The 26,441-nt window shown below is 35.7% G+C and overlaps 9 protein-coding genes across 15 annotated transcripts; 4 read left to right on the top strand and 5 right to left on the bottom strand.

Moving 5' to 3' along the window:
* The first annotated feature begins 1,156 nt into the window (after positions 1 to 1,156).
* LOC109860258 (transcription initiation protein SPT3 homolog) lies at positions 1,157 to 6,180 on the top strand. 2 transcript variants are annotated; one of them, XM_020439230.1, is made up of 6 exons: positions 1,157 to 1,308; positions 1,484 to 1,714; positions 1,796 to 2,104; positions 2,192 to 2,376; positions 2,454 to 2,604; positions 6,094 to 6,180. In XM_020439230.1, exons 1-5 carry the CDS (start codon positions 1,251 to 1,253, stop codon positions 2,589 to 2,591), a joined length of 921 nt encoding a protein of 306 aa, XP_020294819.1. In that variant the 5' UTR covers positions 1,157 to 1,250; the 3' UTR covers positions 2,592 to 2,604; positions 6,094 to 6,180. The 2 variants fall into 2 exon arrangements, with proteins under 2 accessions (XP_020294819.1, XP_020294817.1); XM_020439228.1 differs by lacking the exon at positions 6,094 to 6,180 and adding an exon at positions 4,763 to 4,850.
* Positions 2,736 to 6,202, bottom strand: LOC109860256 (WD repeat-containing protein 91). The gene is made up of 8 exons (XM_020439226.1): positions 6,064 to 6,202; positions 5,492 to 5,756; positions 5,284 to 5,399; positions 4,931 to 5,118; positions 4,536 to 4,851; positions 4,328 to 4,449; positions 3,606 to 4,260; positions 2,736 to 3,491 (listed from the first exon to the last, which is right to left on the bottom strand). Exons 1-8 carry the CDS (start codon positions 6,181 to 6,183, stop codon positions 3,342 to 3,344), a joined length of 1,932 nt encoding a protein of 643 aa, XP_020294815.1. The 5' UTR covers positions 6,184 to 6,202; the 3' UTR covers positions 2,736 to 3,341.
* Positions 6,203 to 6,398: 196 nt separating this feature from the next.
* On the top strand, positions 6,399 to 8,962 carry LOC109860257 (nudix hydrolase 7). Its single transcript, XM_020439227.1, has 4 exons — positions 6,399 to 6,665; positions 7,095 to 7,406; positions 7,595 to 7,797; positions 8,083 to 8,962. Exons 1-4 carry the CDS (start codon positions 6,422 to 6,424, stop codon positions 8,266 to 8,268), a joined length of 945 nt encoding a protein of 314 aa, XP_020294816.1. The 5' UTR covers positions 6,399 to 6,421; the 3' UTR covers positions 8,269 to 8,962.
* Positions 8,963 to 8,994: 32 nt separating this feature from the next.
* Positions 8,995 to 13,202, bottom strand: LOC109860254 (GPI inositol-deacylase). The gene is made up of 11 exons (XM_020439224.1): positions 13,004 to 13,202; positions 12,447 to 12,625; positions 12,124 to 12,277; positions 11,930 to 12,040; positions 11,725 to 11,828; positions 11,194 to 11,637; positions 10,871 to 11,121; positions 10,369 to 10,785; positions 9,899 to 10,282; positions 9,415 to 9,792; positions 8,995 to 9,340 (listed from the first exon to the last, which is right to left on the bottom strand). Exons 2-11 carry the CDS (start codon positions 12,600 to 12,602, stop codon positions 9,073 to 9,075), a joined length of 2,667 nt encoding a protein of 888 aa, XP_020294813.1. The 5' UTR covers positions 12,603 to 12,625; positions 13,004 to 13,202; the 3' UTR covers positions 8,995 to 9,072.
* Positions 13,203 to 13,225: 23 nt separating this feature from the next.
* Positions 13,226 to 14,525, bottom strand: LOC109860255 (borealin). Its single transcript, XM_020439225.1, has 2 exons — positions 14,430 to 14,525; positions 13,226 to 14,327 (listed from the first exon to the last, which is right to left on the bottom strand). The coding sequence occupies exon 2, from the start codon at positions 14,292 to 14,294 to the stop codon at positions 13,416 to 13,418; it is 879 nt and encodes a 292-aa protein (XP_020294814.1). The 5' UTR covers positions 14,295 to 14,327; positions 14,430 to 14,525; the 3' UTR covers positions 13,226 to 13,415.
* Positions 14,526 to 14,801: 276 nt separating this feature from the next.
* Positions 14,802 to 16,694, top strand: LOC109860260 (ribosomal L1 domain-containing protein CG13096-like). 3 transcript variants are annotated; one of them, XM_020439235.1, is made up of 4 exons: positions 14,802 to 14,879; positions 14,962 to 15,252; positions 15,514 to 16,079; positions 16,340 to 16,694. In XM_020439235.1, the coding sequence occupies exons 2-4, from the start codon at positions 14,987 to 14,989 to the stop codon at positions 16,537 to 16,539; spliced, it is 1,032 nt and encodes a 343-aa protein (XP_020294824.1). In that variant the 5' UTR covers positions 14,802 to 14,879; positions 14,962 to 14,986; the 3' UTR covers positions 16,540 to 16,694. The 3 variants fall into 3 exon arrangements, with proteins under 3 accessions (XP_020294824.1, XP_020294825.1, XP_020294823.1); XM_020439236.1 differs by having other exon boundaries at positions 14,806 to 14,858; XM_020439234.1 differs by having other exon boundaries at positions 14,809 to 14,883.
* An 81-nt stretch (positions 16,695 to 16,775) lies between these two features.
* Positions 16,776 to 17,896, bottom strand: LOC109860261 (ankyrin repeat domain-containing protein 40-like). Its single transcript, XM_020439237.1, has 2 exons — positions 17,403 to 17,896; positions 16,776 to 17,161 (listed from the first exon to the last, which is right to left on the bottom strand). Exons 1-2 carry the CDS (start codon positions 17,518 to 17,520, stop codon positions 16,815 to 16,817), a joined length of 465 nt encoding a protein of 154 aa, XP_020294826.1. The 5' UTR covers positions 17,521 to 17,896; the 3' UTR covers positions 16,776 to 16,814.
* Positions 17,808 to 21,878, top strand: LOC109860259 (UV excision repair protein RAD23 homolog B). Of its 3 annotated transcripts, XM_020439233.1 has the most exons (7): positions 17,808 to 18,050; positions 18,570 to 18,819; positions 18,920 to 18,992; positions 19,277 to 19,433; positions 19,680 to 19,853; positions 19,939 to 20,270; positions 20,344 to 21,877. In XM_020439233.1, the coding sequence occupies exons 2-7, from the start codon at positions 18,754 to 18,756 to the stop codon at positions 20,622 to 20,624; spliced, it is 1,083 nt and encodes a 360-aa protein (XP_020294822.1). In that variant the 5' UTR covers positions 17,808 to 18,050; positions 18,570 to 18,753; the 3' UTR covers positions 20,625 to 21,877. The 3 variants fall into 3 exon arrangements, with proteins under 3 accessions (XP_020294822.1, XP_020294821.1, XP_020294820.1); XM_020439232.1 differs by lacking the exon at positions 17,808 to 18,050 and having other exon boundaries at positions 18,593 to 18,819; positions 20,347 to 21,878; XM_020439231.1 differs by lacking the exon at positions 17,808 to 18,050 and having other exon boundaries at positions 18,593 to 18,819; positions 20,344 to 21,878.
* A 2,647-nt stretch (positions 21,879 to 24,525) lies between these two features.
* LOC109860262 (39S ribosomal protein L16, mitochondrial) lies at positions 24,526 to 26,002 on the bottom strand. 2 transcript variants are annotated; one of them, XM_020439240.1, is made up of 7 exons: positions 25,916 to 26,002; positions 25,710 to 25,771; positions 25,544 to 25,612; positions 25,305 to 25,462; positions 25,093 to 25,221; positions 24,892 to 25,002; positions 24,526 to 24,772 (listed from the first exon to the last, which is right to left on the bottom strand). In XM_020439240.1, the coding sequence occupies exons 2-7, from the start codon at positions 25,750 to 25,752 to the stop codon at positions 24,557 to 24,559; spliced, it is 726 nt and encodes a 241-aa protein (XP_020294829.1). In that variant the 5' UTR covers positions 25,753 to 25,771; positions 25,916 to 26,002; the 3' UTR covers positions 24,526 to 24,556. The 2 variants fall into 2 exon arrangements, with proteins under 2 accessions (XP_020294829.1, XP_020294828.1); XM_020439239.1 differs by lacking the exon at positions 25,916 to 26,002 and having other exon boundaries at positions 25,710 to 25,909.
* Positions 26,003 to 26,441: the final 439 nt, after the last annotated feature.

The raw sequence follows: 26,441 nt of genomic DNA, 5'->3' as shown, positions 1-26,441 counted from the left end.
ATGGGTACATACTTTCTTTAAATCAGATAAAATATAAAAATCCGGTCGGGAAATTAAAATAAATTTAAAATAAGTACTTTTTAATTTTAAAACAACTGTCCCTCGCGTAAAATATTTGATAGGTTTTAAAACTTTCCAAAGTAGGTAGGTAAATAGGTATCTGTGTAGGTAGGGATGCGTATCTACAAGCGCTTGTAGAAAATATATTAGGCCGGGTAGGTAGGAAATATGGTAGACCGAATAAGTAGGAAGAAATCAAAATGTCAAATTAGGATCAAGGCTGTTATGCAGCTTTAATCCTAATTAATAACGCTAGTAACGTTTAAGATATGTCAGATGTCTAAGATAGGTAGGTAGGTAGGTAGGTAGGATTATATATAAAACTATTTATATTATATTGTATAATATTGTATTATATTGTATTGTATGTTATATGTAATGTGTAATAGAATTGCGCGTTCTATTGTAATGTATAAAAAAATTGTAAAATAAAACTTGGAAATAGAAAACACACTGATAAAGAGTTTTAAATAAAAAAGCAAAAGCTATATTTCTTGGAATTGCAACTTTTCAGACATTATATTTGTGTACCGTTTAAACACCTTTGTATAATATACATTTTTTGTGTATTTTGTATATATATATGTAGTGTTTTTAAGAAAATAAAATAAAATTTATAAAGCACAGAGCAGCAAATGATGATGTAAAAGGAGATGATATTTGACTACACTCCACGAATTCTGATGTTGCTCGCTAAAATGATATTCTTTTCTTGACTATCACATCTTTTTTTGTATATCACATTTATGTTGTACGGAAAGTTGCAATGGTTTTTCTTATCTTTTTCTGTTTTCCTTTCTCATCTTCTCATCGCGAGATCGGTCATTTTAAATTTCAAAAAAAATCAAATTCACGTTCTCGAATATACTCACACACTTAAAGAAAGTGACCATTTAAACTCGTGCACATAGCACAGAATAGAACCGCACGCTGTGGACATAGCGCACCGACATGTCGCTCGTGGACTGGCTGCGTAGTTCCAATGTGTACCACCCGTGGACATGCGCTAGTTTATGGGGCGGAAAAGCGATTACACATTCTCTTATGGATCTGGCCGCTTTCAAGCTTTTCTCTGGTGGTAGAACTGCATATGATTCTCTGTTGGATTATTGTCTGTTAGCGTCGAATTTATTTTTATTGCAAAACGTTTTATTTGTCATCTGATAAAAGATTGACGCAAACATACAAAAATGGCAGATGCGTTGTTCTCAAAGCCACAAGAGACCGAACCATTAAATTACACTCAAGGTAAGTGCTTTAGCCGTTAATCTGTTAGGTTAGATACAATTTGTGTGTGTTTACATACAGTAGATAGAAAAAAATACAAAGATTGAGAATTGAAGCTGCTGTATATCATCATACAATTGTCACGTACACGTGTGTAAAACTAATAATCAATAAAAACGTTCGATATTTTCTATAGAAATTCGGCAAATGATGCACGGATTCGGTGACAGTAGCGAACCGTTAGATGGTTCTGTTAAGATCATAGAAGATGTTGTGCTGCAACAAATGAGAGCGATTGTCAGGAAGGCGTGTGAAATTGCCGACAGACGTGCCGGTTCGAAGAAAACAAACATTATTCAGGGTGAAGATCTTCTGTTTTTATTGCGTAAAGACAAGATCAAGCTTCAGCGTCTTGTGAAATATCTCGGTAATGTTTCAAGCTAAAGTTTTTGAATGAATTGTCGCATTTTGCGAAGTTTCGATCGCATTTGTCACATCTCTTTTTCAGAACTCAAGGAGATTGGGAGTTCGGTTCAAAAACTCATGAACGATATGCCTCAAATCACGGATCCTGATCAAACGGACTCTGGCAAAAAGAAAGTGCCATTTCAGAGTTTTCTGGAGGAGATCGATAATACTGGCGAACTTCTTGAAAATCCATCCGTTATGGACGAGGTCAAGCAGCGGAGATGCTTGCGCGCAGATATCACCGCGAGGAGCATGGACGAGATACGTTATATTAAATTTAGCAGGGCGCGTCGCGTGTCTTTTTTGAATAAAAATCGTCACAAATTCAGCGATTGGATCGGAACGGATGGTAATATGTTTTTTCTCGATTAGCGTTATAAAAATTTGAATTATTTTCCACGTGTACGTTTATCGTGTATATATTTGCGTTATATAGATTTCACCCTGTCGAAGCAAGCGTATTTGATTCTGGGTTATCTCGCTTACGAGACGGTTGCTCAGATTATCGATCTTGCTTTCATAGTGCGGCAAGATCAAGAGAAACGAAACAGTGACGCCATAGAACGCCAACGGCTTCATTTTGTTAATCCGTGCACATACAGGCCGTATTATCACAACAAGGTACGTATCGCAGTGATGGAAGAATGTTTAATCGGCATCAAGCAGTGTAATGACTGCTGTTGTTTGCGTCTTCACAGAATTTTGAAACACGACCACTAACACCATCGGAAATAACTGAAGCTCTTAGAAGATACTGGTCTCCGCAGCTGGACATGACAGGTCCGTTTAACAGATGGTTGATGAGAAAATCTCATTTAAAATTACTCTCATGCTAAAAAGATTTGAGAGGTAAGAATCTTATGTAAATATATAATTCTATAATATTAATAATCTATAATATATCCTTTGAAAAATTTCTATGCGAAAAAGTAAAACAATAACAAATACATTGAAGGGAAATACACAACGCGTGCGCAATGTTAAAATTGACTCGCATTTATTGACATTTTCATTTGATCTCGTACATACGCGTTTTATTTGTTTAATACTTTTCTAGTAACTTTTACATACGCGAGACGTCGCTCTCTTTGTTTTTTGCTTTTTTTTAAGGATCTTTTGTTATTATATTACAAAACTGAGTAAAATTGCATCATGCGAGATAATTTTCGAGATTCTTTACGATCCTCTCTATATAATACTTATATCTTTTGTATTTCTTACATTTTGGTAGTGTCCCTGATTATTTTCCGGAGATAAAATACGAGTATTCTTATTTCACAATCGTTACTTGTAACTACTGCGAGACGTGATATATACGTTGGCATTCATTCATTCATATTGTACTTTCCGTAAAATAGTTTTGGATTTCTCTCTTTTTACACAAATTATTACGTACCAATATTTTTGGCGTTGTGTATACTTATTAATATCTTAAAATCTAATTCGCGACGTTCTCTTCATTTTACTTGCAAGTTTCGTACAGCAAGTGAAAACGAATATCTACAAGATCTGTATCTTCTTCAGTATTATTAGTAACTATTGTTTTTGTCTTACGAATTTACACATATGCTAATTTTGTTCCTATATCATGGTGAGAGTAGTGTCGATACTCTTGCCTTTCCTTCCGCGCCGCCGGTTATGCAAGTTCCGGATTGATTGGCAGTCGACCAGTCGCAGCACAGAGTACCCTTGTGTCCTCCTAGTTCTAAAATTTTTCCCTGCGCGCCCGGTGGCATCTAAAAACAAAATTTTACATGTTAACGTGTGTGTGTGTGTGTACACGTCGGTACACATTGTTTTTAGAAAACTGAATTTCGGCATAAATGTCATAAATGAAGAGTAGATTGTACTTTATATATGTTTCCTCCGGTCTGCGTGCAGAGTAACATGTAACTGCCACTCTGATCGAAGGTGAACAGTTTCCCGTGGACGGGATTCTTCTCGATTTTAATTTTGGTCTCCCACAGAATCTTTCCCGAGTGATTCAAGCTCCTTTGACACAGCTTACCGTCCTCGCTTTGCGCGCAGATATTTGTGTAATCGTTAATTAATTCTATGTCAATTATCGGACTAGAGTGGCAGTTGAGATTGTCTATTATCTCGTTCCGTCTCAGATCGTGTATCAATATATTGCCGTTAGACAATCCCGTGATAAGTAATTGGCCGTTGTGGTTGAACGCAGAACATAGAGCGGTCACGTTCTGATCCAGCGGCAGCGTTCTCTCGAGCTTTCTCGTCTTTATGTCGTACAGCAACAACTTGCCCTCGCTGCCGTCCGACACGGAACAGACGAATGTCGACTCCGTCGGATTGCAGATCAGGGTGACGATGCGCGAATTCTCGTGCTGAATGTCCCAAAGCGTTTTGCAGTCTCGGGTATCGTGCAATTGTATTAAACCGTTGTTGTCGCCGTGCAAGAAGTAGCGTTCGTTTTTCGATATCCAGTCCAGCGAAGTGATAGCCTTGTTCGAATTTGCCACGGCGGAAGTAAACGTGGTTACGGTCCTAAGCACATCATTATTGATAGTATGTATATCGATAAGAAAATTTAAAAGATAAAAATGTTTATTACTTCGGTGACGGAATCGGTGTCCACACTTTGATGATACCGTCGGCGTCGCCTGTCGCGACGTACGATCCGCTGGCGTTACTCTTGCACTGAATTATAGAAGTTTTGTGTTCGGTGTACTCTTCCTGTAAAAAAAAAACATAGGCGTGTTGTATTCAAGTAATTTAAAAGTAACAGAAATTATTGAAATCAGTATCGATTAATTTTTCACCTGACTTAGAAGAATATAACTGGAGTCTATCTTTTCCTTGGTTCTTCTGTCGACAGCAGTGTCCATAGAAGAGTCTCTTTTTCTAGAACTACTTAGTCGTGAATCACAGCTGATGCTCCTCTTGGCGACTGCCTCGGACTTGCTGATCGAGTTGACCCGTCCTTTCGTGTTTGTACGTTTCGTCGTGGCCATTTCGGGTTCAGCAAATTTCTTTATGCTTGTTGCAGGTTTCCTACTTAAAACCGGACTGGATCCGCCGCCTATGTTTCTTATGAGATTTCTCAGTGTCTTAGGATTCTCCAGTAACGGCGATTCTCTGTTATTTATGTATCAATGATTATGTCAGACCATGAATCTTTCTTGTTTTTTACAAAGTGCAGCAAATGTGAACTTACTGAGCAATAATGTAAAAATCGTCCATGAGCGGGGGATATTGGGGTGCCGGACCTGGATTCACGTCCGAGATATTTTCTATTTTAACGGACTCGCTCAGTCGTTGCCTCAGCATCTCATTCTCTTCTTGTAATCGTTTTAACTTATTTGTGTCCTCGTCTATTGCGAGTAATGTCGGCTGTGGCATACACTAAAATACAATACACAAGAGTAATATTAAATATTTCTTAGCATCATATTTTGTTCTCTCTATAAGCAAATAATGTAACATAAGAAGGTAATAAGATATTTAAGATAATTTAATTTTAAGTACTGGAAGGTGTACGAAAAAATAAAAATTTATGTTTTTACCTACTTGAAAAATTGTCGCTAGGAAATTGTGTAAAGATACCAACATGGTATCGTGCCATTGCTTACTAAAGTGGACAGAGTAAGTTGGATTTTCTTCTGGATTTTTTATGAAAGGAAAGGCTGTAATACATATTGCAAAATGTACAAGTTATAACTTAAACAAATTTGATTTTTCATATATCTGCAAATTCATAAACAAGTGGAAGACATACCAAACCACTCCTTCCATTCCGAGTGCCCCTGTAATTCCGGCGCCAGTTTAGTAAAAAATTCCTGAATCCTATCTTGCTTGCCATTCACAGCTGCATTCACCAAGTACATTTTTAGCACAGAGTTCTCTAATTTCCTGATTGCGGGAGTGAAGTGACTTTCTAGGCGACAAAACATCCTAGTGTCCAAGTGTCCCCATAGTTCCCTCAGGGATGCCAGATCGTAATTGTATATGTATTGCATCAACTGATCCACTATTTTATCTACCTGTTTGATGAAACACCGCAGATGAGTTTTTAACAGTCAGTCGAGATCATTCTTATACATTACTTGTTAACACAATTATATAGAATCTGCAGATATTTTCTCACATGTGTGTAACAAGATAACATATCTTGAACATAAGTGTGATAAACACATATTGTGCATCAAAAGTGCAATAAACTAAACATTGTTGATAAAAGCAGCGAATGGAATAAACGTTTTGCGCGCGATATGATATTTTTTTTAACAGAAAGTATATCTTTAGAATCTCATTTCGTATTTGTTGTTGTTTTGCTGTTGTTGTCCTTACCCTAAACCCCTTTTCCTTTTCCGCTTTCAGATCATTATCAAAGGCCTTCAGTGTCTGACTAAAACCTCTGAAGAGCAAGTACTCCTTAACTAACTCGTCCACATATTGTATGTGAGACATTTTCCCTCCAATCTTTTTGAAATGTCAGTCGTTCGCACGAGTTGACAGTTGTATGTTGTCATCCTTCAGCCATCTTGGCTCCCCACTAGAGACGCCTGAGCGCAACATGCATCGACGAGCAGCGTTTCGTCTGCCTTCTGCATTATCAGTTTCGATCTGTCCTCCAGTGGAACAATTGCTGTGACCGTTTCATGATTATCGATGCTCGCGTCAAAAGTCGATTGTGCGCCACAATTCAATGCACAACGCATTAACTGTGATATTGTTCCGCATCACGAAAACCTTCAAAGCGCGCACATGCACACAAAACTCAGTCGGTTTTTTCTCGGTTACTTATAGCACGCATGTCAGACAATTAGGCACGTTGAATCCCGCGATGGCCAAACAAATTTTCAAGGGTCACAGCGATCATTATAATGGTCTTACGATTGACTCGGTCGAGGAAGCTTGTGACAATAAAGTATTTACACAGCGTCTCAAAGGTAGACGCATTTTTTTATCCTCTCCTCATTTATATTATACGCACAAATAAAAATGTAAATAAAATTATTTAGAAAACTAATGTGTGTGAACGCGCGTATATGTGCAATGTAAAAATGTGTGAAAGGTGATCTATGATAACATTCTGTTATCTAATTTGCTAAGTCATTCCAAGCAACATCTATTATATAAAGTAGTTTTTTTTTAAAAAAAAAAAAAAAAGTAATTTATAATAAAAGTCATTTGATAAAAGTTTGTATTTTCGCTTGTTTTTATATTTATATACTGCACGCAATAAGATTTAGGGAAAGAAAATAACAATATAATATTGTAAAGTATATTATAACTATCATTTTTTTATATTATAACTAGATAAGAGAGAGAAAGAGAGAGAGGGAGAGGTAGATATCGCACTCTTGCAAATGTTTTAGATTCTTTAGAGCAATGGACAAAAGACAGAAAACGTGCTGTATGGTTTCGCGTGCACATACCACACAGTGATTGGGTGCCGCTTTTGACAAAACAGGGATTTAGATTTCATCATGCGAAAGAAGAATACGTTATGCTATATCGTTGGTTGCCGATAGATGAAGAATCTAACGTTCCAAACTACGCACATACATTCTTAGGTGTCGGTGCATTTGTGTTCAATGAGGATACCGATGAAATTCTCGTTGTCAAAGAGAAGTATGCTCATAAGAAAGCAAATTTCTGGAAGCTACCAGGTGGCTATGTGGAACCAGGTATTTTAATAGAAGTTTAAATAGTAAAGCGTTATATTCCATTCTGTGTATATGTCCCACACAGAATAAAAACTCCATCAGACGTCAACAGCTCCATATCTGATAGAGTCTAAATGGAGTTTTTATTCTGTGTGAGATGTAATTGTGTATATACACGCATACACTTATTAAATACTTATGATTGTTAGGAGAAAATATTGAGACAGCAGCTAAAAGAGAACTTTTAGAGGAAACGGGAATTCAGGCGGACTTCAAATGTCTGATATCGTTTAGACATGGACACGATTTTTTCTTTGGGTGTTCGGACATATACATGATCGCATATTTGACACCTCGGAATTTGGATATTGAAGAATGTAAACGAGAGATTTCGGAGTGCAGATGGATGAAGGTAATCCATGTTATATTTCACACGGTCTTTCTTCTTCGTCAAGTTAAAAATATAAAAAGAATTATATATTGAAAAAAAGCGCACGTACATGATATTATTAACAAAAAGTAGCTTATATAATGTTATGTTTCATCACAATATATAATCAATGCGCTATACATAATATTAACAAAAAGTAGTAGTTGATGTTATGTTTTTATCACAATGTAATAATAAATAGCGCACCGCATTTCCAAATTGTAACACAATCGCTTTCAAATCATTCGAATTTCGCATTCTGTTTAGTTGAGCGAATTTCAACAACATCCAGAAGTACACACGAATAACAAAACACTGGCAACGAAAACGATCAATTTTCTGCGACATCGAATGGGTATGGTTGCAAATTACGGAGTGCATCCAATTACCAAAAAGCAGATATGTGTTTACAGCGTGGAGGACACAAACGCCGAAACTACATCTGTAGACTAAATTATTTTAATAACAAGAAAAAATATATATTGTACATATAGGAGTATTAGAGAATATTAAGAGTACAAAACAATTTTATATGCACAAGCTATATATTCTCTCTTGTTGTGTTATTGTTATATAAATAAAAATATTAATAAAAATAAAGACAAATAATACGAAGTTAAATACTGATTTTGAATTGTTACTAAATAACATTGTGTAAACTAAAAACCTTTTTTACTAATAAAGCAACAACTAAATTAAATATTAATTACACATAAAACGATATATCAATTAACTTCAATTATACTTATTTTATGTTGTTTTACATTCCCATTATCACAAAGAAGAGAGTATCTTATGTTGCATCCCTTGATTGTTCTTGTGAGTATCGTTTGAGCAAACTCTTATTATGCTGTCTCTCAAACCTTAATTTTATCACATTCAGATCTTTTTTTTTTTTTTTTTATATATTGTATGAAACATCTCTACATGTCACAGCATACAATTATTTGATATACTATTCGATTTCTCGTTTTACTTTGATATATATTATAGACATGTATATATATATAACGAAAAATATAGAAATCATTATATATATATAATGTATTAATTCTCAGATCTTCTCATTTCTCAAAACACAAAAATATACGTATGTACGTGGACATGTACATACGTGTGTGTGATTGTATGTAATATATATGTACATATAGTCATCTATGACTATATATACATATATGTAAATAATAATATACATATATATAAATAAATGGAAGAACTTTGCAAAATTCTTATTTTAATAAGACTCGCGCTTAGAAACTATACTATAGAATTTAATGTGATGAGTATTGTAATCGCAGCCACAACAAGTGGTATACACCAATAATAGAAACCTGGATGTGGAGCTGCCATCGTCATGAGAATAAGCCAGCTCACGAAACGTATCACACTGCTCACTAAGAGCGAGCGATTGCCCTTATGATACCTAGGAGGAGATATTCGTATAACATTTGATGTGCTACACGCAACTAATATTACCCAACTTGTAAGAAGTACAGGATCTTCCATGATGAGCTTCATATCATAGCTGGAAGTATAAATGCGTTATCGTTGATAACGAAAATTTATGCGATTTTATGTATTGTTTTTGTTTTTAAATACCTGAAATTTTTCGCCCAAACTAGAACAGATGGCACTGCTGGTATTGCAACAAAGACCCACAATAAAAATAAAATAAGATGATCGTATATCTTTTGAGTGGGACTTTGATCGTCTTCTTTGTTTTCATTTCGGTTTCTCAAATGTTGAAACAAATTGAAATGCTGAAGAGAAGCCACTAACACTTCCCCGAGGCAATCTTCGTACATCGTTGTTAATTTCAGGAAGGAAAGAAATACTGAAATAAGCATGGCCAGAGCGCCGCACGTTGCCGGGATTATGGAGAGTACGAGAATGGTTGTGATAAACGGCAGCTGATTCAGAATATTCAACAACCAATCCGACCAGGTTGTTGAATAAGCTATTGCACGCGATAAAAATCTAAAACAGTAAATACACATGTTTTAAATTCTCCTCCGCATTACTAATTTTTTGTTTTAATTAATACGAGAATGGAAATTCGCAACGTATCAGTATAAAAACTTACGTGACAGCTAGTCCGTGTGCGCCGTAACCGAGAAATACAACGGAAAAACATACAAAAATAGTAGCTAAACTAATAACACACACTGCGATACAGATTTCGTAGATGACGCCGAATAGAACAGATAATACAATGGTAACAATTATTGTCGGTAATACGTCCGAACTGTTCACTCTTCCGGAAACAAAAAGTAAGATTAAACTAATAATTCCCAGATAAAGTGACGGCCAACGATCCCGTATTCTGCAAGCGATTCTGTCAATGATTCCTGAAGATGTGAGTTTAATCGTGTAAATGCACTCTGGATACAACGTCAATCGCAAAACTGACATTTCATTGCGATGTTCCCGCGCATTTTGCAGCTTCATTACTTTTGGACCGCTATCCCTGCATCATCGTCATACAAAATTTTACATGTAAACAACAATCTTTAGTTTATGTGAAAGTTGGATCGTTCGTCAAAACACACTTACGTAGTCGGGAAAAATGTCACTTGAGTGAATCCTGCATTCCACGGCTCTATTAGTTCTACAATGGCTGATTCCGAGCAACCCGGTGATTTCACTTCGACCGCGATCGCGTTTATGAGATTCGAAAACGGCACGTGATATCTTATGTCTCCTATAACTGTTGTAAAACTGGATTCGCGAAATCCGATAAGATTTGTGAACCCGACTCTACTTTCCACAGGTTTGACTCTACTGGAGTAATAATACGGGTCGAACCCGACTGTGAGATCGTCGTCCAAATCGTCCGGAGTTACCTTTACGACAGCGTGCGTGACGTTGAGATGACTTATAGTGTTGTAATCCAAATCGACAGTTCTCCTTGTCCGGAAAAGGTTATCCGGCAAAATTCTCGTCTTATTTGTTAAATTCCAACCCCATTCGCTAAAGCAAATTCAATTTGTCAGTAAATAATAATTTTCTCTAGTAGCACGGTATCGTTACGTAAATTACATGTAAACTATATTACCATATTGTTCTGTTGTCTTGTGTCTCGGTCGGCGTACATGCGAACAGCCAATTTCTGTCTTCCAGATTTATCGTGTCAATAGTCAGAACGTTGGATTCGTAAAATAGTTTCACAACAAGATATATAGTAGACGACTTTTTCAATAAATTTTTGTTGTTCCAGACGTAATGTTGAGGTTTGATGCTCACCCATGTTCCGGGAGCGAATTTAACTTTATCCATGTAAGGATACAAATTTTTGCCTGAAGTTAACTGAAATTGCGTCATTGTACCGGAATCGTACATAGACCTCGCACAGATCAGTGAACAATTAAAATTACTCACTTGCAGAAAGTTGTAGGATAGCGCCCGCATCTTCAAATCCGGATCCGATGTAATTTTAAACGGCCTCTTCGAAGTGTCCACAGAATCGAATAAAGAACGCACGATCACGAGCACCAGTTGCTTGCACCACAAAATACTCAAATGATCGGTGGATTTCCAAACGGTTGGTATACTCGTGGAGAGAACGTTTATGTCCGCTGTGAAGTCGAATGTCTGCTGAGCGGTTACCATTAAGTCGCGTGGCCCACCTCCTATAGATACCACCTTCACTCCCGCATCTTTAATCTCGTGTAAATGATTTTTCAGTTCGTGATAGTAATTGGCAAACGTGCTGTCCAGAAATACAGACGGAACATTCGGAGTTGCCAGGTTCACTATCATACTTGCAAATGAGGCATTAACGTACGGTGTTAGCACGAGAGCTCCTTTAGCTATGATACCACCCTGAGAAAAAGAGATCGATGTCCAATTAATTTCTTAGTCATATTTTTTTTGTGTAACACAAAAGATATAATTTATATTTCTTCATACCATGGAATGGCCAATCAATATAACTTTATCCATTCTACCTCTGTACAAGGATAATATTGTCTCGATACAATGCGAGACGTATACAGTTTGTTCCAGAAGTACACCTTGTATTAAGAAATCAAAAATATGACAGTTAATATTATGGATACGTATATATAATGTGACATATATAGACTTCATTATATATTATCTGCATTATTTATACCTCCATAGATTGCGGAAAGATCCTTGTTGAAAGAGATAGTGAAAAAGTCAAAGTGAAAAGAAGTACTTTTTTTTAGACTTTTTCTTAAACTTACTGAAGCAATAGATCGTACTAAAAGTAAAAAATATTCGCCATATACATATATATTGATAACATAATATGACGTGTGTTAAAGGATTTGATAAAATACAAACCTTGCTCATGAGAACCAGCGTTGCCTGGTATAAAAAGAACTGGTATTCCAGAAACAAACATTCTTCTTAATTTTTCTGTCTGTTGACCTTCCCCATAGGCATATAATCCAAATCGTGGAAACTGTTTCTCTATATCATTTCTCAAAGATATTCTCTGAAATATTTTTTTATTTTTTACAAATTACAAAATATTTTAACGCGTAGGAGAATTGTATAATTTATATATGTTAATAAACAGATAGGAGTAAATTTATTTCGTTATTTCTCATGTATAAATTTACTTGTTTACATATGTTTAAATATGTTTAAATATGTTTACATACCACATACTGCGGGTACTCGAACATGTACGTCATCTCGCATGTATTTTTCTCAAAATCGGTTAAGTAATTAGACAGTCCAAGAATATAAAGCGCAAGAATCGTCATGAAAATTTGTATTGTTAAAATGACGATTGTTACATGTTTCATTGAAACCATTTTCGTATACTTGTTTACGTCTCCTGAACGATAAAACACGAAAAAATAAAAAGATATTACTATTATTAATATTTGTAACACAAATTTTCACACAATCGTTTTATTTTTTATTGTTCGGTGTTTTTTTGATTGATTATAGAATATAAGAATAAAATTAAAATTATGTGTAGTAGCGTATTTTTATAATATTATTATTTTGCCAAAAGATATAAAAAGACATGTAATCAAATCAGAATGTGAATATTAAATTGAAACCGGTATTATACTCCGATATGAAGTTTAGGTTTAGGTTACGATTTGCTCCGAGTATGGATCGACAAAGATTTGAAAAAATTCTTGCGCATGCAACACTCCCGAATTTATTTCATAAAAACTAATAATAAACAGAGATCGGATCGTACACGGACTGTATGACAATACAATACGAGACGAGAACACATTGGAAACTGCGGTTGTTTTTGTTGGATCTCGGCCATAAAACGTGCAGATCTCTAGCGCTTCTTGCCCTTCCAAAGCGCAATAAATCTTGACTGAGAAATAGCGATGATAGAACAATTATTTTTATTCAATCGCGACAGAACAATTATTTTTGCTCAATCACAAGAAATTTTACATCTAATGTGTAAAAGACGATTTTTTATATATTAAAAAATTGCTTCATACAAATATGGGAGATACTTAAAACTATTAAAAGGTCACCTAGTCTATACACATTTTTTAAGAATAATAAATACATATATGTATAAAAATGAATAAAAATATTCTACTTGATTGTTTTCTTACAAGATACGTATGATACATTAACAATTATTGTTACTTCAATGCCATAACTTTTTCAATGTGATTCTTTAGGGTTTGCAACTGGTCCATTGTTTCTGGATCTAATGCAGGAATATGTGACAGGCGTAATCCTTCTCTGGGTAACAAGGACATTACATTGCCGTCAGCTAAAGGTACATTGATATTGGCAGTTTTTTCCTCCACAACAGCAGAAACCAACAGTGGACTTCCTTGCATGCTGAGAACCATTTCACCTTGACGCGGACGTCTCAGAACATTCAGCGGTGTGTTAGGTTTGACCTTTGGTGTGACCACATCGTACATAGTGTGGTCATGCTTTGCTGCTGGTGTTTTGAAGTTGTCCATCTCGAATTTGTTCAAGTCATTCTTTTTCTTGGTCACTGTCTTCTGATTGACCTCGAGTAATTTTGCTTTTGCAGTACTTGCTCTGGTAGCGCTGCGCGTCCTCCTTGTTGTAGATACTAGTGTCTGGGATTTGACATTTTGCGATGTGGTGCTCAATTTGGTTCCTTCCGATGCGTATCCATCGTCAGATATAGTTGTGCCACGTTTTCCAGCTTTACTTTTTCCTTTGGTAGCAGGTGGTGGCATAATATCGCTCCCAACAGACGAGCTCACCAGATTGTTCTGATTTTCTCTCTTCTGATTCTCCTTTTCCTCGTTACAGTCGTAAGCCAGTATCTCGCCCAGTGTCATTTGACGTATCTCTTGAGGTAGGCGAGAAATCATAACGTCAACAAAAGTGTCGAAGCTCTTGAGGTCTGCCTGGGTCTCGCGTTCCATCTTGCTAATGCGTAGCTTCACATGCCTATCGAAGGTCTGCAACATCAAGTCCAGTTCCTTCGAGTCACTCGTACCTTTGGATTTATTATGATACTTGGTCCGCGGCATCTTGTAAGAGACGCTTCTCTTTTCACAGGGAATCTGTAAGAAAACCACTGTAAATATTCGACGTGTTTAACGCTCCGTCAGCCTCAAGATTCTTCGACACGTCTCGACACGGACTCTGTTGTTCAAACAGCTAACCTGTCAAACGGGCATTCGTCAATCAGCCAGATTTATCTTGAGAACAACCGTTTGTCGGTTTAAACACAATTCGTCGCCATTGAACAAGTACGAATCAAAAAAGGCGGGAGCGGGATGTTGAAGTTTGACAAGACACCAACTGTGTAACACGAATAATCACTATGAGAAAGGCACTAAAAACAATATTCTAGAGTCAGTTTTAAACTCCGGCCGATTAAAGTGATTGGTCAATTTGACTAATCGATCAATGTGATTGGCCAGTGCAAACAAAATAACCGGTCGATTGGTTGAAAATGATGAACTGGCTTTAAAGCCAGATCCAACGCCATCTAACGACTGGACAAATTCTTGCCGATCAAATTGCACTTTTTCCTTGTGCAAAGAATGGCGGTTGCATTCCATTTCCGTTTGAGTCTTCGAAGATGGCGAGTCAGTAAAGCCACGTGAAGAGCACGTAGATATGCGATCAAGCTTTATCCATTGTTCTTTGTCACTTCTTTAATATTTAAATATTATATATTATTTACTATAGATTTAGAATTTAAACAAACAAAAAAATGAAGCGGAAAAGTTTAGATCCGGTAGTTCCTCAACAAAAACGAAGACGAAAAGATGACGCCAAAACGCAGGAGAAATCATCAGAGTCTGATCCGGAAGAAATAAACTTGTCGAAGAAACAAATTTTGAAATGCATTTCTGCGATTTTTCATCTGACTCAGGAACAGTTAAAAGACAAGAATATTTTAATTGAAGAGGCCCAACCTATATTCTTACAAGTAACTTGTGTGCGAGTCCCAAAAGTACCGCTCAGACAATTGAGAATGTAAGTTTGTAAAATCACCATTTTTTATACGCATATACATCTGTACAAAATAATAATACTTAAGAAATCAAATATTATAGGAAAGTTCACTCAATTTGTGTATAGTTACACTTTCACATGATTACATTTTATTATTACCAATGGATCCTTATGAAAATCCTGATTACAAACTTTCGAATGATAATATCTCACAAGCGCTAAAATTTTTTATGTACACTTCCGATAAAAGTCTAACAATACTTTTTTTCCATTTTATTGCAGATTATTGCCATATTCATTAGTAACGCCAACTGACGAAGTCGCACTGTTTGTATGCGACTTGCAGAAAGGAAAGAGAAAAGACTATGAACCGACAGTGGAACATTACAGAGACTTGCTGGATAAGCACGGATGTACTCGTATCAATGAGATAATACCTATGAATAGAGTGAAGACCGAATTCGATCAATTCGAATTGAAGAAAAAGCTCTTAGGTAGTTACGATTACTTTCTGGTCGACGGTCGCATCGCCGGTCACTTAACTCACTTGTTAGGAAAGTGTTTTGTCAAAAAACGAAAATTGCCCACTTCTATCAAGATGCAGAGCAAGGATTTGAAACACGAGATCGATTACGCATTGAGGAAAACAACCATGCGTCTTCACTCTCACGGTGACACTCATGTAGTTCAGATAGGAAACACCTTGATGAAAAAGAAAAGAATACTAAAAAATGTAATAGCCGCTTGTGAAAGTTTATCCAAGAATTATCCCGGTGGTTGGGCAAACATACAAGCTCTCCGATTGAAAAGCCCAACCAGTTTAGCATTACCCTTTTACATAACACTGAGTAAGTTATTACTAACAAACTGTATAGTTTTTAAATGCTGTAACTCTCTCTCTCTCTCTCTCTGTATGAATTATTTTCTTATGTATATAATTGCACTTTTTTACATGATTACGTTTAATATTACCAATGGATCCTTATGAGAATCCTGATTACAAACTTTCGAATGATGATATCTCACAAATGCCAAAACTTGTTACGTACACTTCTGATAAAAGTCTAAATACTTTATTTTTAAAGAATTCTTTCTTCGAAAATTTCAGAGAGCAAAAACACAGTCAAACCACAAACAACTGTGGTGCAACCTAAGAGACCGAAAGCTTACCGCGACGTGGAAGGAGAGCTGTCCACATTTATAACCGACACCAAGGTCATAGTCAAACCTGAGGGAGACGTCATCGTCGTAAAAAAACGCAAGAAAAAATCGACAAAGGATAACAGCGAGGACGAAGACAGAGATTAAAAGTCAAGAATTGAAGAAAATTCTTCTGTTGCTTTATTTAAAGTCTAGTAAAAAAACAAAACGAAAAAACATTTGCGCTTCTCTTTCTACATTTGTAACATATATACAATCTATACGTTTAATATCAAGTTAATAATATGTTCTGTTATATCTTACAACCAATCTTTTTTTTTCGTCATTGCACCTGAGATGTTAAATATATATAGCGTACGTGCTAGTTCTTACAAATATTGAAAACCGAAAAAAGAAGGCTTCTCTTTCGACACAAACGTGCATCAGTACAAGATGGTCTGATCTTTCTTGGATATACTCTGATATCCGTTAGCAGGCAATACGGGCAAACTGTTGGCGATTCCGTTAGCGTTTTGCATGCTTCTGTAGACGTTCGTCGCATCCACAACCACTTCGATTTCTTGGAAATCTTGAAGTCTCTGAATATCCTTGTCTTTTCTTAATACAGTATTAGGCAATTTCCGTAGCTTTTGAACTTGATGCGGATTGAGCTCCAGCTCGTTGCAGCACAGACTCAGCAGAGCTTGGTACGTAAGCTCGCAGCGTGGCAATTCCACTTCCACAAAATCCGGATCCGCTGTGTTGGCAACTCGGATTTTCAATACCAATTCTAAAAAAAGGACGTAATAGATATATTACAATATATTAAAATAATCACAAAATAACAATCACTTGACAGTCACATAAATTTTCTGCAAAAGTGGTCTATATTGGAGATTTGTGTTGATTCAGACTGAAGTAGAATTTCTCTTGCAAACTATTATGTTTAGTTTTATTCTCTCTATTAAAATGTTTTTTCAACGAGTGACTGTTGAGCGATCGAAAAAAGTGCTAACACGCGATATGCAAACCATCTGGAAAAGCTGTATTGGATCTGCAGTCGTTATTATAAATGTTGTTCCTGGCTTCCGAAGGATTCATGGCTGCGTGCCGGCACTTGACGGTGTTTGATGATGACATGTCACTCATAAATTAAGCTACACATTGGAAGCATCACGCGAACACTCTGAAAGCGTGAGGGAAAAAAATAATGCGCGGACTGTTCAATTTGAAACGAATAGGTATTTCGAACGAACGCGTCAGACGTTAGCTTTCGAAACAAACGAGCGGAGAAAGTGAGTCGAGTGAAAATTAGATAAGTGAATTCGCATCAGGAAAATTACCTTCGCTGGCGTCACGTAAAAACTGTCAAAAAAACTTAATACGACAATAATCATCCAGCAACGGGATTTTGCGCACGTGAACGACCTAAAATTGTGAGAATTTGCACAGCCTTGGTGTCATCGTCGCTTTTCTTAAAGCCGCTTTTCGAGCAGTCTTTTCATTTTTCAGCGAACTACGCGCTGCGTGCTATGTTGCGTCACATCTTTTTCACGTTTTTCAAGTCAAGAAAGAGTCGTTTCGTCCCTCGAAATTAACAGAGAACGACACAACGAATCGACAACAAGAGGAGGTTGCAAAATATATTACAGATGATTCATACGCCATTTACTTCTTAAGTTCGTATCAGATCATCGCACACATACATTGAGATCATTTCCGTTAAAATTGATCCAATCACGATTAATCGGCTGAATTTTCATACGCGAGATATACAGAGAAAGGGTAAGATTTGTTGTTTACAACATTAATGTCCAATGAAAATAGTTGAACATTGGCCACGTTCAGCGGACTGATCAGATCAGTGAACGCTTGGTGATTCTTTAATATGATTGAATCTTGCCTTTAGATCTTACCTGGATCTAAGTGTAGAAACCAATCATATTGAAAAATTACCAAGCGCTTTCTGATCTGCTCGGTCTGCTGAACGCGGTCATTAAGACCGTCTCAATCGTGATTGGACGACTCGGTCGATGCGATTGGTTGATCGCGCGGGTTGTCAATCAACCGAGCAAATCGATCGCAGTCGGTCGAGTCAATTTCTTATCTTCACGACCAATTAGCGCGCGCATCACGGTACGCGCAGCGCGAGGCTTAACATCATCGTGAACGGAACAGTGGTTGGTATTCGTTTCTAGCTCTTTCATCATCATATGTTTTCCGCACACTGTCGCATGTTGTAACGAGCTGTTTAAGGCAGTGCCGACTCATCGCCGAAAAAATCTTTGCCAAAACACCCTTGTATTCTTATCGCGGGCGAAACTCTCGGGGATTCAATTTCGCAATTTTGCTAACGTACAGCGAACTCACCACCACGGCAATATGATTATAACGCTGAAAAACTTACAGCAGCAAACGTTTACAATAGAGATCGATTCGTCGCTAACTGTGAGTAAAACTCGAATGAGAGAGAGAGATGTTTGAGAAATATAAAATTTTTTTCTAGACCAATTGATAGACGAGAACGTAATCGTTGTTGTGTTTTTAGGTCAAAGATCTCAAGGACAAAATCGAAACGCAAAAAGGCTTCCCCGCGGAGCATCAAAAATTGATATACGCTGGTAAGAAACATAGTTGAAAATAACCTAATTCGTTGTCCGGCACAATATCCAACGACGCCCGATGTGTTCGTTGTACGCGACGGAGTTTGCTTTATTATGTGTTTAAACTAAACGTTGCGTAGCTCACATATATCGAAGTGTATTATCTTGATGATTAAGGGGGTTGGGAATGATTTTGCAAAAATGATCATAGGTTATGTTTCTAATTTTGGCAAAGTGTGATATATATGAAATCTTTTTGTTCTCTTTTCTCCAATTGTAATAATACACCAATGTGTTTGCAGGAAAAATACTGGCAGATGAGCAGCCTCTTACAGAATATAATATCGATGAAAAGAAGTTTATAGTTGTTATGGTAACAAAGCCTAAAACTGGTGCTACTCCCAAAGCAAGTGAAGAGCAACGCACAGAAAGTGATAACAAGGAAGAATCTACTTCTAGGTGAAAAGAAATTTATAAACATTTTATTATAAATGTATGAATATTAATTTTCAGGTATATTTTATAAAATTGTATTAGTTAATAAGAGAGAGAGAAAGAGAGAGAGAGACAGAGAGAGAGAGAGAGAGAGAGAGAAAGAAAAAAAGAAAGAGAAAGAAAGTATTTAAAAAAAAAGATACAAATTATTTCTTTAACTTATTTCTGTGAAGCACAAAAGTCATGTATTTTATTTTTCTTTGTCTTTAGCTCAACTACAACTACACAAACTAGCTCTACTCCTAATACTCAAGAAACAGCGCGAGCAGCTAGTAACGTGCAAGAGCAAATCACGGCAGCTGCACCTGCAGCTGGTCAAGCAGAAAGTGCCTTGCTAATGGGAGAAGATTATAATACAATGGTAAACAACATTATGGATATGGGGTATGTATGAGGAAAAGCGATATTTTCGACTGTTATAATAATTCTTTGTAAATTTGAAATAACATATTACTAATTTTTATGTTAGGTATGAACGTGACCAGGTTGTGCAAGCGTTACGAGCGAGTTTTAACAATCCTGATAGAGCTGTCGAGTATCTTCTGACAGGTATACCGGCGCAGCTGTTTGAGGACCCACCTGAAGATCCACCCGAAGCTCAAGAACAGCTCCAAGAGCAGAATCAAGATCCGTTGGCCTTCTTACGTATGCAACCACAATTCCTACAAATGCGCCAAGTCATTCAACAGAATCCGCAGCTGCTGAACAACCTTCTTCAACAGATCGGATCCACTAATCCTGCCCTTTTGCAGCTCATCTCTCAAAATCAGGAAGCGTTCGTACGCATGCTCAATGAACCTGGTTAGTTTCCTTCTTGCATTTGACTGAGAATTAAACATTGCACTATCTAATTCAATAAAAATTCTTTTGACAGTAGAGCCTGCTACGGGAGCAGGAGCGCGTGTTCCATCGTCCGCGGGAAATGTGGCGTCTGCGACCGCAGCGGCGGCGCCCACCGGCGGAGCTAGCACAGGTGCCGCGGCAAACTTGGGTTCTGGTCCTTTAATTCAGCTAACGCCACAAGACAGGGATGCAATCGACAGGTTGAAGGCGCTAGGTTTCCCAGAACATTTAGTCGTGCAAGCGTACTTCGCCTGTGAAAAAAACGAAAACCTCGCCGCTAACTTCCTACTCTCGCAAAATCTCGACGACTGAATCTGATGCTTACGCGACATTTTTGAGAAAGAAAAGAAAAGTGACAAAGAATGGATGATTGCACCATTGTCATTTCGACCTTTACAATAATCATCTTTACTTTGTATATAGGTATAACACAATATCTATGCTCTATTTTATTTGTTGTGTAGATAAAAAAAACTCCCTCTTCCCCGATGTGTTTCCGGTAAGCGACTGAATTTGAGATAAACGCGGTAATGTAACATTACATACACACAATTCTTCTCTAGAGTATAATTGTTTTTTTCACAACACACACACATACACGCATACTTAAAACAAATTCATTTCATTCATTCGATATATAACACATGTTTATGCGAGAGAAGAAAAAATTTGTTGCTTGTAACGAAGACAATGTTACAAAATTCATCCTTGCAGCCTACGAGTGCTCTCACGAGGATCCTATGTTTCTTCAACACACGGAGCAATATTGTGAGATTTTATATGAGAAAGCCTATAAATTACGTTACAAAATACTGTCGAAGAATATCTTGCAGTAGTTGTATATCGAGGGAGCGCATACGAATTGTAGGTATGTCGCGCCCTCATGTTACAGATATGTATGTTTTATACATATCTGAATGTCTCTACATGTAAGTATAACGGAGAGTACACTTTGTACATTGCATCGGGCTTTCTGATATAAGAATTTATTGGAGCGCATTTGTGTACGTGCGCCTGTGTATATGCATATGTTCGTACTTATGTATGTATGTACAGAACGATCTAGTTTTTTAAATTACATATAAAAAACAAAAACAAAATTGTTACATATACATGAAACGCAACTTTAAAACAAAAAGCTCTGTGTCATAATACAGTCGTAAGAATTTGTCATAAAGCAGAAGAAAAATCACGCCGCTGTCGTATTTTTTTCGTGCATTTTATCATATAGGAGAAACTATTTTTAATCCATTTGATCTCAATGAATAGTGATGCAAGTTTTAATATAAATATTAAATTAGCAGGAGTTTTTATATAGAGATGCTGCACTAGCTAAAAATATATATACACTTTTTTATATCTTATCAAATTATTTGATAAATTACTCAAATTGATTATGTAAATATTAAGTTTTTAGTGTAACTTGAAATTCTAAAAGCACACATTCAGATAATAATTCGCGAACGTATTGTAACTGTTATTAATTCATATATACAACACATGGTATTATGATTGGTTTCTTTTTACAGAATAAAGTTGTATGTAGCATATATATATATATATATATACACATATACATAATATATATATATATATATAATAATGATATATATATATATATATATTTTATATAGATATACATATATATATATACATATACATGTGTTCGCATTAATAATAAGAGTGCAATTAATTTTTGCACATATTGCATAAAATAATAGCATATATATATACATATATATAGACATACATACATATGTACGTACTTACGCATAATTACATAAGCAAGAAAGTTTGACCTCTTGAATTTGTACCATACAGTTACTTATTAAATATCATTAAAACAATAATAAATATTTAAAAAAATTTGCATTACTCTTATACATTTAGTACAAAAAGAATATAAAGAATTATTCATTGGAGAAAGTCTAGTGACTGTAAAACCTCCAATTCATTTGTTATGCTGAATCAAATATTTTATTCCTCTCACTTTTTTTATAAAATATAGAGAATTTATTAATAGAAAAAAACTGCTGTTAAAGGAAAAACACTTTTTCTCTCTCTCTCTCTCTCTCTCTTTCTCTCTTTCTCTTTCTCTTTCTCCGTTGTGTGCTCAACACATTTGTAATACATAGCATAAAAAAAGGAATAAATTACAATTTACAAAAATGCAAGGAAGTCTGTTATGCATTATTGCTAGTAAAATTAATTCTTAAAAACAAAGACAAATAATGCAAATACTGCATATATGTAATATGTTCCTTACATAAATGTGACTGTAATATAAAATTTGTTATATTGACAATTCGCTTCAAGCAAATGTTTTGACATATCTAGAGAAAAGAACACATTGTAAACATGATTATATATAGACTCTATATATAACATTAGAATATATATTTTTTCACAAATACATACCAAAAATATATACAGGAATGTAGATATCTTCAAAAATGTAAAACATCGATATTCTTTATATTATATTAATTCTAGGAAAATTAAAAAATAGTCTTTCTTGACAGTTTGCTAGTGATTAAACTTCACACCTTTACTCTGAAGATCTTTCTTGGCTTCTTCTATTTGCTAAAAAAAAAAAATTGACGGCAACAACAATTATAGTTACTGAAAACAATTATACTCATAAAAATGAAATTTAAACAAACTTGCAAAGTTTAAACTAACTTGTTGAAGTTCAATCGCGGCACTCTCGCATGTATTGAAAGTGAACACTCGGTACAAGACTATAGTAGCTGCATATAAACCAAAGAGAGCTACAAAAATAACTGGAAGCAACAATATAATTTCATGCCATTCCTTCAAAAGAGGAGAGCTGCTTGTAATCACGGCGATCCATATTCCAAAGAATACAGATGCACAGGATAACCATTCCAGCAGTTTTGTCATCTGAAATTGTACAAATTTTTCGCAATCATATTCTTGCACAGGTTGTCGAGAAATCTGTTCTTGTCTTCTGTTACTGTTTATATTGTATATCAACAGTATAAACAATTAGTAAACAAGTTTTCTTGCCTTGTATCTGTGTATTTAATTTAGCTCGAATTATATTTTATTATTAACGCATATAATATGACATCGAGGAAAAGAATAAAAATACTCTTGTGAGAAATATATATCTGATTTAATTCGAATTACATGACACGCAACTTGAAAACACACTGTGCGGCTACATTATAATAAACATAAATAAGGCACAATATTTAGTACATTTTACATACCTTTCTTTAATAAGTTTTAGATATACGTTTAATATTTAATATCGAAGAATAGATTAATACAATTTTCTTTCAATTTTACATACTTATTTAACTTTTGCAAGAAAAATCATATGTGTATTACAGTTTGGTGTGTAAGAACTGCGATAACGTGTGTGTAAGTGGCACCTGGCAAAGAAAAATCCTAAAGGCCCGTTTACACACAAGACTCAGGTCGCAGAATTCAGATCTCGCGGAATTGATCAATCACGTTGGTCAAATCAATCCGCGTGCGTCGATTCGATATTTCGAGAATCGAAATATCGCGCGCTTCGATAACACTCGAATTGGCGGGCAGTCATGGCGAACGCGCGACGCGGAGCGGAACTGCGTTCGATTTGTTCCAGTATTTTTCGCGATTATCATTTTTATTATCATTACGCGCGCAAATATCCGTATCACGCGTATGTCGCGGAGTATCGGATGTTCGCAGTGACACGTGATTAATATTGCGCGCTTGCTCGGTAACGCTATAATCGGCGAGATTACGACGAAATTTATAACGCGGCTGTTCGCGCATCCGCAAAGCGCGCGAAACAAAACGTCGCGATATACGCGTTGCTGCAGCTACACGAATTGTAAGATTTTACTGTAGGATTCAAGTACAGAGCACGCACACAGCACGTGATAAAGAGGAAGTTATTGTCAGAGGTGAGTCAATATGTTGCTTTATATATTAAAAAAGAGTTCACTTTAGAGTTTAAAGTATTTTATTGGTATTGCAACTTTTTGTGGAGAGACATACATATCTTCAACTACTTCTCTACTATTTATACGTGTGTGGGCACGGTGAAACAGATATAACCGACTGAAAAAGTTCGTTTTTTTTTTGGATTCTGTTACTTTAAACTTTATTGATGTTCAAAAACTGTGTATAACAGATAAAACGTGATCGTGCCGACTTGGGAGAAAGAAAAAGTGAGAAAAAAGGAACACAATACTTTCATAGCATCTTTTTTATTTTTTTATTTATTATAGATACTTGTTAAACCAGTATTTATCAACTGGCGAAATCCATCTTTGACAACCAAGCATGTTATTCTGAACCATATATTTCCATGTCCAAGGATGCAAATTGTTCTCTTCCTTCCATTTCTTTCTGGCCGCTTCCTTATCCAAGTCTTCTTGATTAATAGCCTTGGCTTTAAATGGTAATATATTTGCTATTTGCGTCAACACTTTTTCCACCTGAAACAAAAAATTTATGTGTTAAAAATATTTCATATCTTGATAAGCAAATTATCAAACAGAAGGCTGATGAAAAATATATAATAGATTCGAAAAAATGAAATATTATTAGAACTTACCTCAAAGAATTCACAACGACCACCTACTTCTATGATGACTCGTCCCGCTTTCACAGGAGTGACATAGTGATCGATAGAACCTTTGCCACCACCCATTCGCTGACCTTGTCCCTATGTTTCAAAGAATAACTGTTGTATCAATCGGGCAAATTTTTATTCTAGAGAACTCCGAATCAATCCATTGTATATATTTCTTCAAACCTTCTTTGTAACAGGTTGCCATGGTGGGTGCACACGCCAAATTGCAAACATATTTGGCTTAAGCTTTCTCCCAAGTGTTAGACGTATCATCTCAAAGTGACCATGTTTTAATCTACCTCCACCTGTAGCCTGATTCATAAATATAGCAATTTGATTCAGTACTTAATATATTTTGATCACTAAACTTAATCTGGTTGATGTTGGACTCTTACAATAATACCGTATTGTCTATACAAGAGAAAATTGTGCACTTCTTCTGGACCTCTCATGTATCTTAGTCGCCTTTGCATTTTGGGAGGACGCATTCCCGCTGGATATTGAGGAACCTTCTCCATTATTTTGAGTTTTGGTCGCTCAGGAAATTCAATTTCTGAAAATCACGAGTTTCAAATACTTCTTGCAATACTTATGAAGGAAACTATCTGTATATTAACAATGTGTGCGTATTTACCACCGTATTCTTTTGGCGGAGAAAAGACTTTCAATCCAGCTACCTGTGTTACTGATGTAGACTGACATGCTGCAAAAAGTATTATCAAAATGTTAATAAAAATGAAAACAGCTAAAGAAATGAATAATATTAGAAATATTGTATATTAGATATAAAGAAGACTTACTGGAAAGTAAAACTCGCGCTATGTTTCTAGTTATCTGTAGCATTTTTCAGCACAAACTTGAGCTATAAATAACAACACAACACACAAGAACGTCAACGTAATTTTTAATTTTCAGTAAAAAAAAATATTTGTTTTAATTATTCTAATTATTTCACTAAATCATTTGTAACTAGCAAGTAAGTACGTTCTGTAATTTTTTTTTTTACCTATTTGTAGAAATCATAAGATTAGATAGATTAAGATAGATTAGGTTAGGTTAGGTTAAAGTTAGGTTAAGTATGCTAACGTCCGTGTTCCGAAATCAGAGAAGATGCTCATATCACAGACTGCGTTCCGAAATTCATAGTGCAAATTTATTGGTGGTGAATATCGAAACGCAGCCATAGTTACGTCAATTTTTAAATTTTAAATGAAGATAGAGAAAGAGGAGAGAAAGATATTATGGAAGGGAATAATGAAAGAACAATTGCTTTTATATCCAGGATATCTTAGAAGTTGCGTATTTTTTCTGCAAACTAATGAACAACATAATATACACACATCGAGTAATAATTTATTTTTTATATATATATATATATACTATATCGCGTTTTATATCAGAATTACAAAAAAATTAATTACAAGATTAAACGAAGATTCTATATCTTTATGCTGTAATTGCAATTACACATGTTTTACGATTTATTTTCACGAAGTGATTTCTGTGTGATTTCCGTTTTGTATCCAACATCA

The sequence above is a fragment of the Pseudomyrmex gracilis genome, unplaced genomic scaffold (genome assembly GCF_002006095.1).
Source record: "Pseudomyrmex gracilis isolate BER0280 unplaced genomic scaffold, ASM200609v1 scaffold_354, whole genome shotgun sequence".
NCBI lineage: Eukaryota > Metazoa > Arthropoda > Insecta > Hymenoptera > Formicidae > Pseudomyrmex > Pseudomyrmex gracilis.
Note: the sequence above shows the minus strand (reverse complement) of the source record. Positions and strands in the feature narration are given on the sequence as shown.

Excerpts from the sequence above, each read along its gene's own strand:
- LOC109860258 (XM_020439230.1), top strand. The coding sequence starts at position 1,251 with ATGGCAGATGCGTTGTTCTCAAAGCCACAAGAGACCGAACCATTAAAT. Across the intron at positions 1,309-1,483 it reads ACCATTAAATTACACTCAAG|AAATTCGGCAAATGATGCAC; the intron begins GTAAGTGCTTTA and ends TATTTTCTATAG. Across the intron at positions 2,377-2,453 it reads GGCCGTATTATCACAACAAG|AATTTTGAAACACGACCACT; the intron begins GTACGTATCGCA and ends GCGTCTTCACAG.
- LOC109860256 (XM_020439226.1), bottom strand. The coding sequence starts at position 6,183 with ATGTCTCACATACAATATGTGGACGAGTTAGTTAAGGAGTACTTGCTC. Across the intron at positions 5,400-5,491 it reads GGAATGGAAGGAGTGGTTTG|CCTTTCCTTTCATAAAAAAT; the intron begins GTATGTCTTCCA and ends TATGTATTACAG. Across the intron at positions 4,450-4,535 it reads GTTATATTCTTCTAAGTCAG|GAAGAGTACACCGAACACAA; the intron begins GTGAAAAATTAA and ends TTTTTTTTACAG.
- LOC109860257 (XM_020439227.1), top strand. The coding sequence starts at position 6,422 with ATGCACAACGCATTAACTGTGATATTGTTCCGCATCACGAAAACCTTC. Across the intron at positions 6,666-7,094 it reads ATTTACACAGCGTCTCAAAG|ATTCTTTAGAGCAATGGACA; the intron begins GTAGACGCATTT and ends CAAATGTTTTAG. Across the intron at positions 7,407-7,594 it reads AGGTGGCTATGTGGAACCAG|GAGAAAATATTGAGACAGCA; the intron begins GTATTTTAATAG and ends TATGATTGTTAG.
- LOC109860254 (XM_020439224.1), bottom strand. The coding sequence starts at position 12,602 with ATGGTTTCAATGAAACATGTAACAATCGTCATTTTAACAATACAAATT. Across the intron at positions 11,829-11,929 it reads TCTTTCCGCAATCTATGGAG|GTGTACTTCTGGAACAAACT; the intron begins GTATAAATAATG and ends TCTTAATACAAG. Across the intron at positions 10,283-10,368 it reads GTGACATTTTTCCCGACTAC|GGATAGCGGTCCAAAAGTAA; the intron begins GTAAGTGTGTTT and ends ACGATGATGCAG.
- LOC109860255 (XM_020439225.1), bottom strand. The coding sequence starts at position 14,294 with ATGCCGCGGACCAAGTATCATAATAAATCCAAAGGTACGAGTGACTCG.
- LOC109860260 (XM_020439235.1), top strand. The coding sequence starts at position 14,987 with ATGAAGCGGAAAAGTTTAGATCCGGTAGTTCCTCAACAAAAACGAAGA. Across the intron at positions 15,253-15,513 it reads CCGCTCAGACAATTGAGAAT|ATTATTGCCATATTCATTAG; the intron begins GTAAGTTTGTAA and ends ATTTTATTGCAG. Across the intron at positions 16,080-16,339 it reads ACCCTTTTACATAACACTGA|AGAGCAAAAACACAGTCAAA; the intron begins GTAAGTTATTAC and ends CGAAAATTTCAG.
- LOC109860261 (XM_020439237.1), bottom strand. The coding sequence starts at position 17,520 with ATGAGTGACATGTCATCATCAAACACCGTCAAGTGCCGGCACGCAGCC. Across the intron at positions 17,162-17,402 it reads CAATACAGCTTTTCCAGATG|AATTGGTATTGAAAATCCGA; the intron begins GTTTGCATATCG and ends TCCTTTTTTTAG.
- LOC109860259 (XM_020439231.1), top strand. The coding sequence starts at position 18,754 with ATGATTATAACGCTGAAAAACTTACAGCAGCAAACGTTTACAATAGAG. Across the intron at positions 19,434-19,679 it reads AAGGAAGAATCTACTTCTAG|CTCAACTACAACTACACAAA; the intron begins GTGAAAAGAAAT and ends CTTTGTCTTTAG. Across the intron at positions 19,854-19,938 it reads AACAACATTATGGATATGGG|GTATGAACGTGACCAGGTTG; the intron begins GTATGTATGAGG and ends TTTTTATGTTAG.
- LOC109860262 (XM_020439240.1), bottom strand. The coding sequence starts at position 25,752 with ATGCTACAGATAACTAGAAACATAGCGCGAGTTTTACTTTCCA. Across the intron at positions 25,463-25,543 it reads TCCGCCAAAAGAATACGGTG|AAATTGAATTTCCTGAGCGA; the intron begins GTAAATACGCAC and ends CGTGATTTTCAG. Across the intron at positions 25,222-25,304 it reads ATAGACAATACGGTATTATT|GCTACAGGTGGAGGTAGATT; the intron begins GTAAGAGTCCAA and ends TTTATGAATCAG.